This window comes from Psammomys obesus, unplaced genomic scaffold (genome assembly GCF_907164565.1).
Source record: "Psammomys obesus unplaced genomic scaffold, mPsaObe1.curated_primary_1811, whole genome shotgun sequence".
NCBI lineage: Eukaryota > Metazoa > Chordata > Mammalia > Rodentia > Muridae > Psammomys > Psammomys obesus.
In genome coordinates, this window is record NW_026587759.1 from 3,190,480 (window position 1) to 3,207,172 (window position 16,693).

A 16,693-nucleotide genomic window follows, 5' to 3' on the forward strand; every position below is an offset into this window, starting at 1 on the left:
GTATTAGCTCTTCTTTGAAGGTCTGATAAAATTCTGCACTGAACCCACCTGGCCCTGGGATCTTTTTGGTTGGGAGACTTTTGATGACAGCTTCTAGTTCCTTAGGGAATATAAGACTATTTAATCTGTTTACTTGATCTTGAGTCAACTTTGGCAAGTTGAATCTATCAAGAAAATTGTCCATTTCATTTAGATTTTCAAATTTTGTGGTGTATATGCTTTGAAGTAAAATCTAATTTTTCTTTGGATTTCCTCAGTCTCTATTATCATGCCTCCCCTTTCATTTCTGATTTTGTTGATTTGGATAGTATCTCTCTGTCATTCAGTGAGATTGGCTAAATGTTTGTCTATCTTTCAGATTTTCTCAAAGAACCCACTCTTGGTTCTTTGAATTTCTTTCTTTGTTTCTAATTTATTGATTCCAGTTTGATTATTTTCAGCTATCTACTCTTCTTGTGTGTGTCTGCTTTTTCTTTTTTTTTCCTAGAGCTTTCAGGTGAGCTGTTAAGTCGGTTGTATGAGATGTTTCAAATTTCTTTATGAAGGTACTTAGTGCTATGAATTTTCCTCTTAACAGTGCTTTCATTGTATCCTATACGCTTGGATATGTTGTGCCTTCATTTTCATTGAATTCTAGAAAATTTTTAATTTCTTCATTTTTTTTTCTTCCTTGACACAGCTATCATAGAGTAGAGTTGTTCAGTTTCCATGTGTGTGTAGGATTTTTGCTATTTCTGTTGTTGTTGAGGTCCAGCTTTAGTCAAGATCTGATAGGATACAAGTGATTATTTCAATTTTTTTTTTGTATCGGTTGAAGCTTACTTTGTGACCTATTATATGGTCTATTTTGGAGAAGGTTCCATGAGGTGCTGAGAAGAAGGTAAATTCTTTTGTGTTTAGTTGAAAAGTTCTGTAGCTGTCTGTTAGGTCTATTTGATTCATGACGTGTTCAACATAGTGTTAGTGTTGAAGTCTCCTACTATTAATGTGTGGGGATCTATGTGTTGTTTAAGTCTTATTAATGTTTCTTTTACAAATGTGGGTGCCCTTGTATTTGGAGCATAGCTGTTCAGAATTGAGATACTTTATTGGTGGAATTTTCCTTTGATGAGTATGAAGTGTCCTTCCTCATCTCTTTTTATTAATTTTAGTGGAAAGTCTATTTTATTAGATGCTAGAATGGCTACTTCTGCTTGCTTCTTGGGTCTTTTTGCTTGGAAACCTTTTTTTCCAGACCTTTATTCTCAGGTAATGCCTATCTTTATGGCTGAGGTGTGTTTCTTGTATGCAGCAGAATGTTGGGTCCTGTTTACACATCCATTCTGTTAATCTGAATCTTTTTATTGGAGAGTGAAATCCATTTCTTTCATTTTGGTATTATTTGTAGTAGTGTATTGGTGTGCTGGTCTACTTTTAGTTTTGTTATAGTGAAGTTATTTATTTTCTGTGTTTTCCTAAGTGTAGTTAGCCTTCTTGGGTTGTATTTTCCTTCTTGTATTTTCTGTAAGGCTGGATTTGTGGATAGGTACTGTTTAAATTTGTTTTTGTCATGGGATATCTTGTTTTCTCCATCTATGATGACTGAGAGTTTTTTTAGATAGAGTAGTCTGGGCTGATATCTGTGTTCTTTTAGGGTCTGTTTGATATCTGTCCAAGCCCTTTTGGCTTTCATAGTCTCTGTTGAGAAGTCAGGTGTGATTCTGATGGGTTTACCATTATAAGTTACTTGGCCTTTTTTCCCTTGCAGCTTTTAATATTTTTTCTTTGTTCTGTATATATAGTGTTTTGATTATTACATGATGGGAGTATTTTCTTTTCTGGTCTAATATATTAGATGTTCTGTAGGCCTCCTGTATGCTTATAGGAATCTCTTTCTTTAAGTTGGGGAAATTTTCTTCTATGATCTTGTTGAAAATATTTTCTGGGCCTTCGAGATGGGAATCTTCTTTTTCCTCTATTCCTATTATTCTTATGTTTCATTTTTTTTCATAGTGTCCTTGATTTCTTGAATGTTTTGTGTCAGGAATTTTTAAGATTTAACATCCTCTTGGACAGATGCATCAATTTCTTCCATTGTGTCTTCAACATCTGAGATTCGTTCCTCTATCCCTTATATTCTGTTGGAGATGCTTACCTCTGTGTTTTCTTCTCTAAGTTCTCTTTTTCCAGGATTGCCTCAGTTTGTGCTTTCTTTATTGTTTCCATTTCCATCTTCAGGTCTTGAACTGTTTTTGAAGAATAAATACAGATACATTTATAGTTTGTTATGATTAAAGTTTACTGAAGTGATAAGGACATGGTCCTTATTCCCACAAAGATAGTAATGATCCTGCTTTTTACCCAAAATTTAACAGATGTTATTTCTTATTAAAATGTTCATGTGGTTTTACTTATATTATTATATGAACATGTACATCACATTTTCTTATTGTTTTAAGTTATTTGTTTTTTTTTTTGGTTTTTCTTGAGACAAGGTCTCACGTAGCCCAATGGGCCTCAGTCTCCCTAGGAAGTTGAGGATGACTTGAACATCTGAACAGCTGTCCTGATACCACTAACTAGGTCAAAACTTTATAGATAGAGAGGTCCTCATCCTAGAAAAGAATCAAATACCATTATTCTGTTAAATGAACATAGTTCTTTCAGTGAGTTGTGATACTCAGAAGCTAGTGCATCTCTCAATCCTCATTTGTTAAAGTTCTCTTTGCAGTAGGCAGTGGTGGATAGACCCATAGTCAGTCAACATGCAGAGAATAAGAGACTGTGGAGTGCTTAGGTCTAGATGAAATATTTATTCCACTCGATAGCTCAGAAGATAGGACAGGAAGAGTCAGAGCTGGTAGCTATCTGTAGTGAAACAGTATTTTTGGATACGACAGTACAGTTGCATACATGAGCTCACAGTGGCTATGACTTCGTGTACAAGATTTGTGCAAGATTAAGCTGATCAGAATCCCAGTATGGATGAGGGAGGGACTCGTGGAGTCCACCCTTACCTGAGGAGGTATTGGCAACTGATGACCAATTGAGGAAGAATCAGTTTACTTCAAGGATGGAAGCCCTGAAAGGCTGCCCACGCTTCAGCAGATGGTTCTGTGCCCATATCCACACAGGCAGTATTAAATGGAGTAAGCGGGTAATAAAAAATGATTATATGAAATTGAAAGTGAAAAGTAGCATGAGGAGGGCAGGGGGAGAATTGGAGGTAAGTGAAGGAATGGTAATAGTTTTGATCTGAACATTATAAACATGTATAATTATTAAATACAAATTTTTGTAAAGGATTACAAGGCTATGCTGTCATGTCAGCCTTGATATGTACTTTCTGGAAAAAAATCAGATTATAGTTTGGGGACAATGAGAATCATAGTATTCATGCCATATAACCTGAGAGGTATATGACATTTGCTGTCTTTATCTCACTTTTAAAATTTCCTCAATATTTTAAACATATTTTGTTTAAATTAAACACATCAATTTAATTAATTTTTATAAATAAAAACATTGTGTAATGGTAATTTTCTGAAAAAGAGGCCCTTATGTTGTTTAGGTTGGCAAGAAATAGGTTCATGTTTTTTAAAGTGTAACTGACAGCTTATTTAATTTAAAGTTAGGGCACATAAACTACAAAGTAAGATTGGCTTTTACAAATATTTAGAAAATTACTCTGTCTAGTCTTAAACACACATGAACTTTGGTACTAATATAGAACTTTTAGAGAATTTGTTTTTTTAGCTCACCAAAGTTTATTAAATAATATTTAAAAATAAATATATAGCTATTTTGAAAGAATTGGGCTTTGTTATACTTTCCATTAAATTTATCCAAGTGTAGATATCTACTTTGGATCTTTAAACTGTTGATAAAAATGCCAACATTTTCCCTATAACAATTTCAGCCTTCCTTGGCTTTTGTTATTTCTTTTTAAATGTAGATATATGAGTATAGTACAATATCATTAGGTTATCATTAGAAGAATATCATTTATTGATTTCTTTTGTTGAGAGGCATCCTCCAGCAGCAGATGGGAGCAGCTACAAAGATCCAGCCAGACATTATGTGTAGAAAGAGTCTAAATTATAGGTCTCTATTGGGTTTCTCTTCTCAGAGCTTGGTGAAACCAGTGTAAGAGGGGGAAGAAAGATTGTAGGAGAGAGAGAGGGGATTGCAGTCACCAGGAGAACATGACTTACTAGGCTCATATGAGCTCACAAAGACTGAGAAGGCAAGCGTGTAGCCTTCATGGGTCTGCATCAGATGCTATGCATATGTGTTATGGCTGTTAGGTTGTTTTTGTGAGACTCCTAACAGGAGCAGGCGAATCTCTTAGTCTTTGCCTGCTCTTGGGACTTTTTTCTTCCTATTGTGTTGTCTTGTCCAGCTCCATATGAGGGCTTTTGCTTTATCTTATTGTAGGGTGTTTTGTTTATTTGTTGTCTCATGGAGGCCTGCTCTTTTCTGAAGAGAAACAGACGGAAAGTGGATCTTGGAGAGAGGAGAGGTGAGGAGCTGGGAGAATTGAAGGAAGGAGAAACTGTGGTTGAAATGTATTGTATGAGAGAAGAGTATATTTTCAATAAAGAAGGAAAAACAGACAAAATATAGACGTAGGTAGCTTTCAATTTCAATGTTTTGTGATTAGCTGTAGAAGAATAATTAGTGTTTCTATCAGTGCGCTTTTATGATATAAAATTTGCTTGGATTTTGATGATCTATTGTTTTTTCTTTTTTGAGTACTTCTGAAATAAAAATTTTGAATTTTCTTTTAAAATTAGCTATTATTCTTTTTTATAAACTTTTTTAAATTAAAAAATTTTTAATTAATTACACTTTATTCACTTTGTATCCCCCCATAAACACCTCCCTCCTCCCCTCCCAATCCCACCCTCCCACCCCATTCTTCACGCATGCCCCTCCCCAAGTCTACTGGTAGGGGAGGTCCTCCTCTCCTTCCTTCTGATCTTAGTCTATCAGGTCTCATCAGGAGTGGCTGCATTGTCACCTTCTGTGGCCTGGTAAGGCTGCTCCCCCCTCAGGGGGAGGTGATCAAAGAGCAGGCAATCAGATTATGTCAGAGGCAGTCCCTCTTCCCATTACTATGTAACCCACTTGGACACTAAACTGCCATGGGCTACATCTGTGCAGGCGTTCTAGGTTATCTCCATGCCTGGTACTTGGTTGGAGTATGAGTCTCTGAAATGACACCTGTGTTCAAATTTTCTGGTTCTGTTGCTCTCCTTCTGGGGTTCCCGTCCTCTTCAGCTCTTACTATTGCCAATTTCATTCATAAGATTCCATGCACTCTGTCCAACAGTTGGCCATAAGTATTAGCATCTGCTTTGATAGTCTACAAGGAAGAGCCTTTCAGAGGCCCTCTGTGTCAGGTTCCTAGGTTGTTTCCTGTTTTCTTGTTCTTCTGATGTCCATCCTCTTTGCCTCTCAGGATGGGGATTGAGCGTTTTAGTCAGGGTCCTCTCTCTTGATTAGTTTCTTTAGATGTACAGATTTTAGTAGGTTTATCGTATATTACATGTCTATATGAGTGAGTATATACCATGTGTGTCTTTCTGCTTCTAGGACAGCTCACTCAGGATGATCCTTTCCAGGTCCTACCATTTACCTGCAAATTTCATGATTTCCTTATTTTTCATTGCTGAGTAATACTCCATTGTGTAGATGTACCACAATTTCTGCATCCATTCTTCAGTTGAGTGGCATATGGGCTGTTTCCAGCTTCTGGCTATTACAAATAAAGCTGCTACAAACATGGTTGAACAAATGTCCTTATTGTGTATTTGAGCCTCTTTTGGATATATGCCTAGGAGTGGTATGGCTGGATCTTGAGGAAGCCCTATTCCTAGTTGTCTGAGAAAGCGCCAGATTGATTTCCAGAGTGGTTGTGCAAGTTCACATCCCCACCAGCAGTGGAGGAGAGTTCCCCTTTCTCCACAACCTCTCCAGCATGTGTTGTCACTCGAGTTTTTCATCTTGGCCATTCTGATGGGTGTAAGGTGAAATCTCAGGGTCATTTTGATTTGCATTTCCCTGATGGCTAATGACGCTGAGCATTTCTTTAAGTGCTTCTCTGCCATTCGATATTCCTCTACAGAGAATTCTTTGTTTAGCTCTGTTCCCCATTTTTAAAACATTAGCGTTATTCTTGTTGATGTGTTGGGGACCCGCTGGACACAAAGCAGGGGTTGTACATAGTTAGCTTTGCCACGCTGCCATTTTGAGCTACAGTTCAAATCGTTATTCGTTTTTGAGATACATATTTTCTAAGACCCATTTATAAAGAGACACATCAGGTACCTGGTATAAGCTTACAGAAGGTTTAGCCATTTTACATGATTATGATGCCATTTTGATTTGTGATGGTGGCATACTGACCTGGCTAACCCTGGTGATCTGGGAGAATGCCCACGATATTCTGGAGCTCTGAAAGCACTACTAAGCAATGCCTGTCTTAAAGCCCAAGGTCACTACGATCCTGTTTTGTTTCAGTTCTAAGATTAAATTTCATATGTTTTGGGAAATAATTTAAAAATTGTGCAAGTCTACTGAGGACCTAGTAAAAGGCAGTATTTTTTTATATACAATATGCATTATCAAGATGATGGCACATCTGTAACCTTAGTACTCTGGAAGCTGAGGCAAGAGGATTGATGAGTCCAGGGCCAAGGTAGGCTACATAGTGAGAACTAGTTTTTGTTTGTTTCTTTGTTTGTTTTTAAAACAACAACAACAAAAAACACAACTCAGTGACAGAAGCTCATGACAGAGTTATCTTCCTGGCAGGCTTATATCCATAAGTTTGATCTTCAAAACCTCAAAACCTACTACCAACTCCCTCCACCTTAATTTGTGGTTTTCCTTTTCTACAAATAAAGAACCATTGTGTCATCATTGGCCAGTCATTGTTTGTCAGGCACATTTCATATGCTCTTTAGTTTAATTCATTTTTATGTAAAATGAAAACTTCTTATTTTGCTGGCAAAAACTTTGAGCTTGTGGGCTGAAGAGATGGTTCAGGGAGTAAGAGTCTGAACTACTCTTGCAGAGGATGTGAATCTGGTTTTCAGTGTCCACAAAAGCTTCTTCTTTTTTTTTTTTAATTTAATTTAATTTTTTTATTATCAGTTACAGTTTTAACTCTGTATCCCAGCCATGTCTGATCCATCATTCCCTCCCAGTCCCTCCCTCCCTCATCTCCACCGTGCCCCTTGCCAAGTCCACTGATAGGGGGGACCTCCTCCCCATTCATCTGATCCTGTTTTATCAGGTATCTTCAGGACTGGCTGCAAAGCTCTCCTCTGTGGCCTAACAGGACTGCTCCTCCCTTGGGGGGTGGGGAGGCCAAAGAGCCAGTCATTGAGTTCCTGTTAGAAATAGTCCTTGTTCCCCTCACTATGGGAAACCAATTGGTTACTGAGCTACCACAGGCTACATCTGAGCAGAGGTTCTAGGTTACATTCATACATGGTCCTTGGTTGCATGTCAGTCTCAGAAAAGACCCTGTGCCCAGATATATTTGGTCCTTGTGGAGCTCCTATCCTTTCCTCATCAGACTAACTCCCCTTCTTTCTTATGATTCCCTGTACTCTGCCAAAGGTTTGGTCATGAGTCTTTGCTTTGAAGACACTGCTAGTTAGAGTCTTTCAAATGCGCTCAGTAGACTCCTGTCATATGTTCAATGCACATCCCATCTGTCTTTCTAAATGAGGATTGATAATCTTACCCCATGTCCGCTCTCTTCATTATCATTTTTAGGTGTATAGATTTCATTATGTTTATCATATCTTATAGGTCTATATAAGTGAGTATATACCGTGTTTGTCTTTCTCCTTCTGGGATATTTCACTCAGGATGATCTTTTCTAGATCCCACCATTTGCCTGCAAATTTCATGATTTCCTCCTTTTTGATTGCTGAATAGTATTCCATTGTGTAAAAATACCACAATTTCTGTACCCATTCCACCGTTGACGACATCTGGGTTGTTTCCAAGTTCTGGCTATTACAAATAATGCTGCTATAAACATGGTTGAGCAAATATCCCTTTTGTGTACTTGAGCAAAGTTTGGGTATATACCTAGCAGTGGTATAGCTGGGTCTTGAGGGAGCACTATTCCTAATTGTCTTAGAAAGCGCCAGATAGATTTCCAGAGTGGTTGTATCAGTTTAAATTAACACCAGCAGTGGAGGAGGGTTCTCCTTTCTCCACAACCTCTCCAGAATGTGTTGTCCCTTGAGTTTTTCATCTTGGCCATTCTGATGGGTGTAAGGTGATATCTCAGGGTCGTTTTGATTTGCATTTCCCTGATGGCTAATGAGGATGAGCATTTCTTTAAGTGTTTCTCTGCCATTCGATATTCCTCTACAGAGAATTCTCTGTTTAGCTCTGTTCCCCATTTTTTAAGTGGGTTACTTGGTTTGCTGCTTTTCAGCTTCTTTAGTTCTTTGTATATACTCGATATTAGTCCCCTGTCAGATAAAGGGTTAGTGAAGATTCTTTCCCAATCTGTAGGCAGGTGTTTTGTTTTGATGACAGTGTCCTTTGCTTTACAGAAGCTTTTCAGTTTCATGAGGTCCCATTTATTGATTGTTGCTCTTAGAGCCTGTGGTGTTGGTGTTTTGTTCAGGAAGTTGTCTCCTGTGCCAATGAGTTCTAGGCTGTTCCCCACTTTTTCTTCTAACAGATTTAGAGTATCTGGTTTTATGTTGAGGGCTTTGATCCACTTGGACTTTAGTTTTGTGCAGGGTGATAAATATAGATCTATTTTCATTTTTCTGCATGTGGACAACCAGTTGGACCAGCACCATTTGTTGAAGATGCTGTCTTTTTTCCATTGAATGGTTTTGGCTTCTTTGTCAAAAATTGAGTATTCAAAGGTGTGTGGGTGTCGCGCGCAGCCTTCGCCGATAAGGATGACGCGGCAACCGAGGAGTGTCCAGCAACAACTTTATTGTTACAGCTCTTTTAGCAGATGGTGAAGGAAGGACCCAGACCCCGGGTTGTGCTCTGCTTAAATAGCCAGTCAAGGCGACGTGTTCGTCTGTGATTGGTGCTCCACACAAAACCTGATTAGCATATGATCCCTAATTGGAGGACCACATAAGCCTACATAAGCATAAGGTGGCACATGCGCAGATCGCAAAGCCTTTGGCGGGAACCGCTCCCGCCAAAGCAATGCTGGCAAGAAGAACCAGGAAGCAGGAGACCGGCGCCACCTTGTAGTGGCGGGAGCGGCTCCCGACATCTCCCCCTTTTTTATTAATTAAAGGCCATTTCAACCAGAAAAATTAACACACCATGAGGTCACCGATCAGCCTGCTGAGCCAACAGCATCAGCGATCAAGGAGTTTACACAGTGTAGGAGACCCTCTGCACCCTTAGCCCCGTACAATGGGAACCCGAGCCCTGGGGAGTGCAGAGGTCTGTCCAGAACAGCATCCCGGTGCAATGGGAACCTGTGCCCTTCAGGGGTGCCATAAGTTCTAGACAGAGTCTCAACGGTTGAGCAAGTTAAGCCAAACTTGGGGGGATGCCCCCTGTTCCACAGCCAGCATAGCCTGCACCATGGCCACATTTTTAAGATGTTGTTGTCTCTTGAATCTGCAGAGCAACCAAAAACAGAGGAGCAGTCCTGCAAACAGGGTTACTCCAAACATTCCCACTCCAACCCACTCCTTAAAATAGGAGAGGGCGGAGGACACCCAATTAAACAATCCTTGAGTAATGGAAACGTCTAGGCGAGTGGAATTAATTTGAACAATTGCTAGGCGTAATTTTCTTATTGTCTCATCAAATTCGGCGGACCAATTAGATTGCAGCAAACGAGACAATTCTATGGATAAATTTGCAGCCCTAGTAAACCTGTTATATGGAACAGAAGTTACACAAATTCCTGGTAATGTAGTTTCACATCCCAACTGAGCCAGCTGCCACAAAATCTCTAGCTGTTCTTGAACCAAATCAATACGTTGATTAACTATCATTAATCCTCCCTTTAACTGATTGTTCATGGAAGCCTGTATATCTATCGCTTCACTAACTGATGCTGACAAATTATTGAGGGTATGAGCCGTGGCAACCTGGCCATTTAATGCTAAGGCTGATATAGTCAGGGAGGCTCCAACCGCCGCAGTGGCTATAATAGCCACTATTGCTGCGGTGATACCAAAATCACGCTTTTGACGAAATAGGGCCAAAGAACTACTAGTCCTCACTGGAATAGGCAGAAAACGGGGCATGCGGGCTACAGTAGCCAAGTCATACTCACTAGCATTCCAACACAGAGCATAAAAACATCCAGTATAATTACAAACTGTCCAAACAAATGGAGGCCAAACACAAACTGGGGTGGGCTCCACCGACTTTAGTCCTCCTAATTCCGTCGCGGATATGGATCCAGGTCTGACATTTGCAAGCAGAGTGGTAGTAGCTGTCGCTCCACCCAAAATGGTGACCATGGGTGAGAGATCTGTGCAACTGCCACCAACACCACACAGCAGCCAAATATTAAAGGGATTGGTGGGGTAATTCCAGGGACTCATTTCGGTGTAATTTCCATACCCTTCCAAGGGTGAAAAGGTAAAGAGTCCATTTTCGAGCAGATGCGCTCTGCGACTCTGACAGCCCGTCCATGGGAAAATAATTGAAGAGTCCGCATGCCGGCCAGTGCAGAAGGGGGCGTACTGAGGTTGGTGCTTTCGTTCATTGCTCCCATAAGATGAACCGTGCTGTGGCCACCATCCAAAAAGGACCGTAGCATTAGCTGAAGATGTACGATTCCTGATGGTCTCTTTTCCTAACTTGGCATAAGAAAAATTTCCTAGCTTTATACATGAGTCAGCATGAGTCTGGTTGGTTGTAAAACAAAGACTGCCGTTATTTGGCTGGGTGTTGTTGTCTGGTATAGGGGCTATGTCCTGAGACATTGGCAAATATGGTAGCCCAATGGAGTCATTGGTGGTAAAGAAACGGGGGAAGACTTGTGCATCATACATGACTGGCATTGGTCGTGGGAATGTTGATAGGATCCCCCAGCGGATCTCCTGGGTCTCCACCTTCAGGTCCATCTGCACTCCGCTCAAGATCAGGATCAGGGTTAAGATCAGGCTCATCTTGCTTGACCACTCTGGTCAGCCGCGCTGGAACCCAAATCGGATTTTCTTGGTCCTGTGGGAAAACACAAACAGCTCCCCTGGATCTTATTAAAATAGGATCCGGTCCTTTCCATTGATTATCAAGCACATCTTTCCATTTTACCAGCTCATTTGAGGAGGCATGGTCAGCATGTCTGTCTGCAGCAGACCGCCCACACGAATCCAATTTCAAAAAATTTAAAGTAAATAAAGCAAGGGATATGGTTGCTTTCTGTCCCATTGTAATGGGGCAGAGTCCCCCCTTCTGTTTTTGCACATAAGTCTTTAAAACACCATTTGCCCGTTCTACCATGCCTTGCCCTTGTGGATTATAAGGCAATCCTGTTACATGATGAACTTCCATTTTTTGGCAGAACTGTTGAAAAACCTTAGATACATAAGCAGGGCCATTATCAGTTTTTAGCTGACGTGGCTTGCCCCAGGCTGCCCAGGCCTCCAGACAGTGGGTAATGACATGAGCCGTTTTTTCTCCTGACAGGGGAGTGGCATGAATCACTCCTGAGCATGTATCAACAGATACATGTACATATTTAAGTCTGCCAAAGGCAGGAACATGAGTAACATCCATCTGCCAAATATGTAATGGCTTAAGACCTCTGGGGTTGACTCCAATGTTGGGTGATGGCCGAAACTCCGCGCAACTGGCGCATTTTAAAACTATCTCCCGAGCTTCTGCGCGAGAGACGCCAAATCTCAGCCTGAGCGTATCAGCTGGAACATGATACAATTCATGAAAGGAGGTGGCATTTTTTACAGGATTTAATGCAAGACAAATTGCTCTGGTAGCCTTGTCTGCTAAATCATTAGCTCTTGTCATAGGTCCAGGCAACAAAGTATGAGCTCTCATATGCTGTATGAAGAAAGGATTTGCTCTATTCCTAATAATATGTTGTATCTCATCAAATAATATTGCCACAGTACTTTTAGAAGAAATCAATCCCACTGTCTCTAGAATTTTTACTGCTCCCACCACATAGTGTGAGTCAGAAACAATATTTAAGGGCTGAGAGAAGTTCCTTAGAACTTCAGCCACTACTGCACATTCAACCAATTGTGGGGAGGAAAATGAAAACTGCTTTTGAAATGATTGTCCACCCACAACATAACTCCCTATGCCAGTTTTTGAGCCGTCAGTAAACACATCAATAGCCCCTACAATAGGTCGGCTTTGTGTAACTCTTGGAAAAATAAATGCATTAGTTAAAGAGAAGTGCAACAATGGATGTTTAGGATAATGATTATCTATATTACCAGTAAAGGTGCAGCGAAGAATTGCCCACACATCCAAAGTGGCACATAACACCCCTACTTGATGAGCGGTGTATGGCACAAAAATAGATGCTGGCTCACAGCCAAAATGAGTCAGGGCTGATTGAACACCCTTTAAGGCTATTTCTCCAACTTGAGTTGGGTAATGACTTAACACCTTTCCTGGAGATGTCTGAGAATGAATCCAAAGCAAAGGTCCCTGCTGCCATAGGACTGCGGTGGGTTGCTGTGGTGATGGGATAATGCATAAATGGAATGGACTGAAGGGGTCCAGCCGAGTTAAAGAGGCTTCCTTAAGCCTATCTTCCACCTTAGTTAATACTTCAGCAGCCTCCGCTGTAAGCTGCCTACTAGAGGTAATGGCTGAATCTCCTTCAAGGATGGCAAACAAAGGCCTAAGTTCTGCAGTAGTTAAATTCAAGTAAGGCCTTAGCCAATTAATATCGCCCAAAAGTTTTTGAAAATCATTAAGCGTGTTGAGCACATCTCTCCTAATGGTAATCTTTTGAGGTCTAATGCATCTAGGATAAATAGTTGAGCCAAGGAAATTACCGATCTCTCCCTCTTGTACCTTTTCAGGTGCTATGTACAAACCCTTTTGTTTTAGGTTAGCGGACAACATCTCAAATGCCTGTTGCAGTAATGCTTGCTCAGCATGGCATAGCAAGATGTCATCCATATAATGACATACCTTAATAGCAGGGAACCGATTTCTAACTGGCTGAATAGCGTTGGCCACATAGAGTTGGCACATGGTTGGACTATTGGCCATTCCCTGAGGTAAGACCTTCCACTGATACCTCTTATCAGGTTGTTCATGATTTACACTAGGCAAGGTAAATGCAAACCTAACTCTATCCTGATCGTGTAAGGGAATAGAGAAGAAACAATCTTTAATATCTACCATTACCAAATTCCAGTTCGCAGGAAGGGTAGACAACAATGGTAGGCCTCTCTGAATTGGCCCCATAACCTGCATTTGTTTATTTATAGCTCTTAAATCATGCAACAATCTCCACTTTCCAGATTTTTTCTTAATGACAAAGATGGGAGTATTCCAAGGTGACTGTGAGCACTCAATATGGCCATGGCTGAGCTGCTCTTGAACTAGCTGCTCAGCTGCTGCAAGCTTTTCAGAGGTTAAAGGCCACTGAGGAACCCAAACTGGGTCCTCTGTAGTCCAGGGAATGGGAATCGCCTCCTCAGTGGCCCCTAGGAAAAACCCAGGCCTGTTCTATCTTTCTTTTCCGAGGTTGGGATAGGGCTAGTGCGTCCTTGCAGGCATTTACCCAGTCCTTTACCTGGAACACATCCCATGTTCTTCATTATTTGTTGACTTTGAGGAGAGTATTCATTAGTTAAGGTAAAATCCAATTGTTGTAACACATCCCTTCCCCATAAATTAATGGGAAGAGGTAGCACATAAGGAGCGAACATGCCCCTTTTTCCTTCCTCATTTTGCCAATGCAAAGTCTTCGCACTCTTTTGAGGAGCATTTTCATATCCCAACCCTTGTAGGGATTGAGATGATAGAATAAGAGGCCATCGCGACGGCCACCAAGTTTTAGAAATTATGCTGGTATCTGCTCCAGTGTCCAATAGACCTTGAAAAGTTTTCCCTTCTATTATCAAACTCATCATAGGGCGTTCTTGCATACCCAATGACAAGAACATATGCTGTCCTCCCGAGGAACCAAAGCCTTTTTCTCCTCGAGTAGTTTTATCACTTGGGAAGTTCTGATGTAAACTGGGTAAGATCAAAAGTTGGGCCACTCTGTCCCCAGGCGAGATGGCACTAATCCCTCTAGGGGAGGAACATAACATTTGAATTTGTCCTGTGAAATCTTGATCAATGACTCCTGGATGAACTTGCAATCCTTTTAAGGTGGCAGATGAGCGGCCAATTATCAGTCCCACTGAACCCTCTGGCAAGGGGCCTGCTAAATCTGAAGGTATAGGCTGACATCCCATTATAGGTGTCAATACTGCTCTGGTGGTGGCACGCAAGTCCAATCCTGCTGATCCGGAGGTTGCTCTCCGGATGGAGTCATCTTCACAAACCCTTTTGATTGGTAGGGTGTCTGCTGGATGGCCCCATACATTTGTCTTGGGCCCTGGGGTCGGGGGCCCCTGTTCCCGTTTTTTGGCTGCTCAGTAGAGCGCTCCGGAAGGGGCCTCCCCTGATTGTCCTTAACAGACCTGCATTCATTTGCCCAATGCTTTCCTTTTTTACACCTTGGGCACAACCCTGGCTGTTTGACAGGCTGAGCATTAGGGGTCGCAGTTGGCGCCCGACACTGCCTTTTCATATGACCCATCTTTCCACAATTAAAACACTTTGCATTTGCAGCCTTCTGGGCTGATAATACCGCAGCTGCGATGCCCTGATTAGACAGTGGACCTCCTATCTCTCTGCACGCTTTCATCCAAGCGTTTATTCCTTTTCCTTTCCAGGGAGTAATGGCATTCCTACACTCCTTGGTACATTGCTCAAAAATTAATTGCTCCACAAACGGTATTGCGCCCTCAGGGTCCTCAAATATTCTTCCTGCTGCTTCCATCATTCTAGCCACAAAGTCTGAAAAAGGCTCTGTAGCTCCTTGTATAATCTTTGTCAAATTTCCGGTAACCTGTCCCTTATTTGGTAAACTCCTCCAGGCACGAACAGCTGCCTTGTTGATCTGTTGGTACACCTCAGCAGGATACATTGACTGATTAACAACCCATTGACCTTGACCTGTAAGCATATCATAATTCCATTGAGGGTGCTGATTAGTTGCATTCTGCCTAGCCTGAGCCATGCATAATTCCTGATAAATTGCTCTCCAATCAAGATATTGACCCATAGAGAGACATGCCTTCACGGTATTATTCCAGTCAGCGGGAGTCATAGCATCAGCAGCTAGCCTCTCTACCAATGCCAAGGTAAAAGAGGCACTGATACCATACGTCTGTACTGCCTCCACCAATGTCTTCAGTTGTTTCAAATCTAGAGGAGCATATTGCCTCTGATTTTGAGCATCTTCCCATACAGGAAATGCTGCTTGTATCTTTCTAACTTCCTTTTCAGGAATGCGTGACGGCCTTCCTCCTGATCCTGTGTGTTTTTCCACTTCCTCATAGGGAGGAGCTGTTGTACTGCACTTAAAAGCTACAGAGCCACGCCCAGGTGAATAAGGCGGGACGGGGCCATATCTCTCTTCCTCATATTTTGCAGCTTCCTCATCTAACTCTGCCTGCTCAGCAGGGTCAAGACCCGACTCCTCAGAGTCAGATGACTCCTGCTCATCCTCCCCTTCAGAAGAAGATGATAGAGTGCAATTTTTGAACTCAGTGAGGAGCGGATATAATTTAGGTTTTTCATCCTCATCTTTTTTTTTTTTTTCTTGCGGGGTTGGTAAGAGTTGCAATCTTTTTGCCTTATCTTCAAGCTCCTCTTCCTTCTTTGCAAGTTGTGCTGCCCTTTTTTCTAACTTAGCTAGCTTGGTTAACACATCCTTGTTCTCATGACTTTTCTTTTCTTTTTTCTTAGAAGGCTTCTTCCTTTTATTAGCCTCTTTACCCTTTTCAGCTTCTGATACACTATCCTGATGGTCTGACAAGACCCGCTGGCCTTCCTTGATCTTTTCCTTGCACCTCTCATCCTTAATGCACGATTTGAACAATTTATACAGTGGCCATACCCCTGGTCTTAGGGTCCCCTGTTCCTTTTCTCGTGTCAGATCCCCACTTAGCTTGCTCCATGATCCTTCCGTAAGGGACCCGGAGAGAACGAACCAGGGAGCCACTCGATCTACTTCTTTGAGAAAGTTCTGCAACACCCGATCTGGGACCTTAAGCTCCTTCTGTTTCAACAGCGCCCGCGCTGCTTCTAGAAGCGGCTTATTCCATTGCTCCTTTATCTACAGGGGAGGGTGTGGCAACTCAGTTATCTACTTGAGGATTACAGCCAAATTATGCAGTGTCGCAAAAAGGACGAATACAAACCGTATCCCGTTTCCCACAATTAAGACACAGACAACAGAAAAGAACGAAAACGAGACTAACAACGAGAAACGGAATCACCCAGACCACAGAAATCATACCTTGCTGAAAAGTCTCCGGAGTTTCTCAGGTCACTGGCTTGGATCCTCTTTCCGACGAGCAGTCGGGGTCCTCAAAGCTGTCCCTCTACCCGGGTTCGGCGGCTTCCCGGGTTTCGGCACCACTTGTCGCGCGCAGCCTTCGCCGATAAGGATGACGCGGCAACCGAGGAG

At 41.7% G+C, this 16,693-nt stretch overlaps 1 protein-coding gene across 1 annotated transcript; it reads right to left on the bottom strand.

Annotated features, from left to right (window-relative positions):
* Positions 1-8,944: 8,944 nt before the first annotated feature.
* LOC129674124 (uncharacterized) lies at positions 8,945-16,687 on the bottom strand. The gene is made up of 2 exons (XM_055604017.1): positions 16,523-16,687; positions 8,945-11,181 (listed from the first exon to the last, which is right to left on the bottom strand). Exon 2 carries the CDS (start codon positions 11,124-11,126, stop codon positions 9,510-9,512), a length of 1,617 nt encoding a protein of 538 aa, XP_055459992.1. The 5' UTR covers positions 11,127-11,181; positions 16,523-16,687; the 3' UTR covers positions 8,945-9,509.
* Positions 16,688-16,693: the final 6 nt, after the last annotated feature.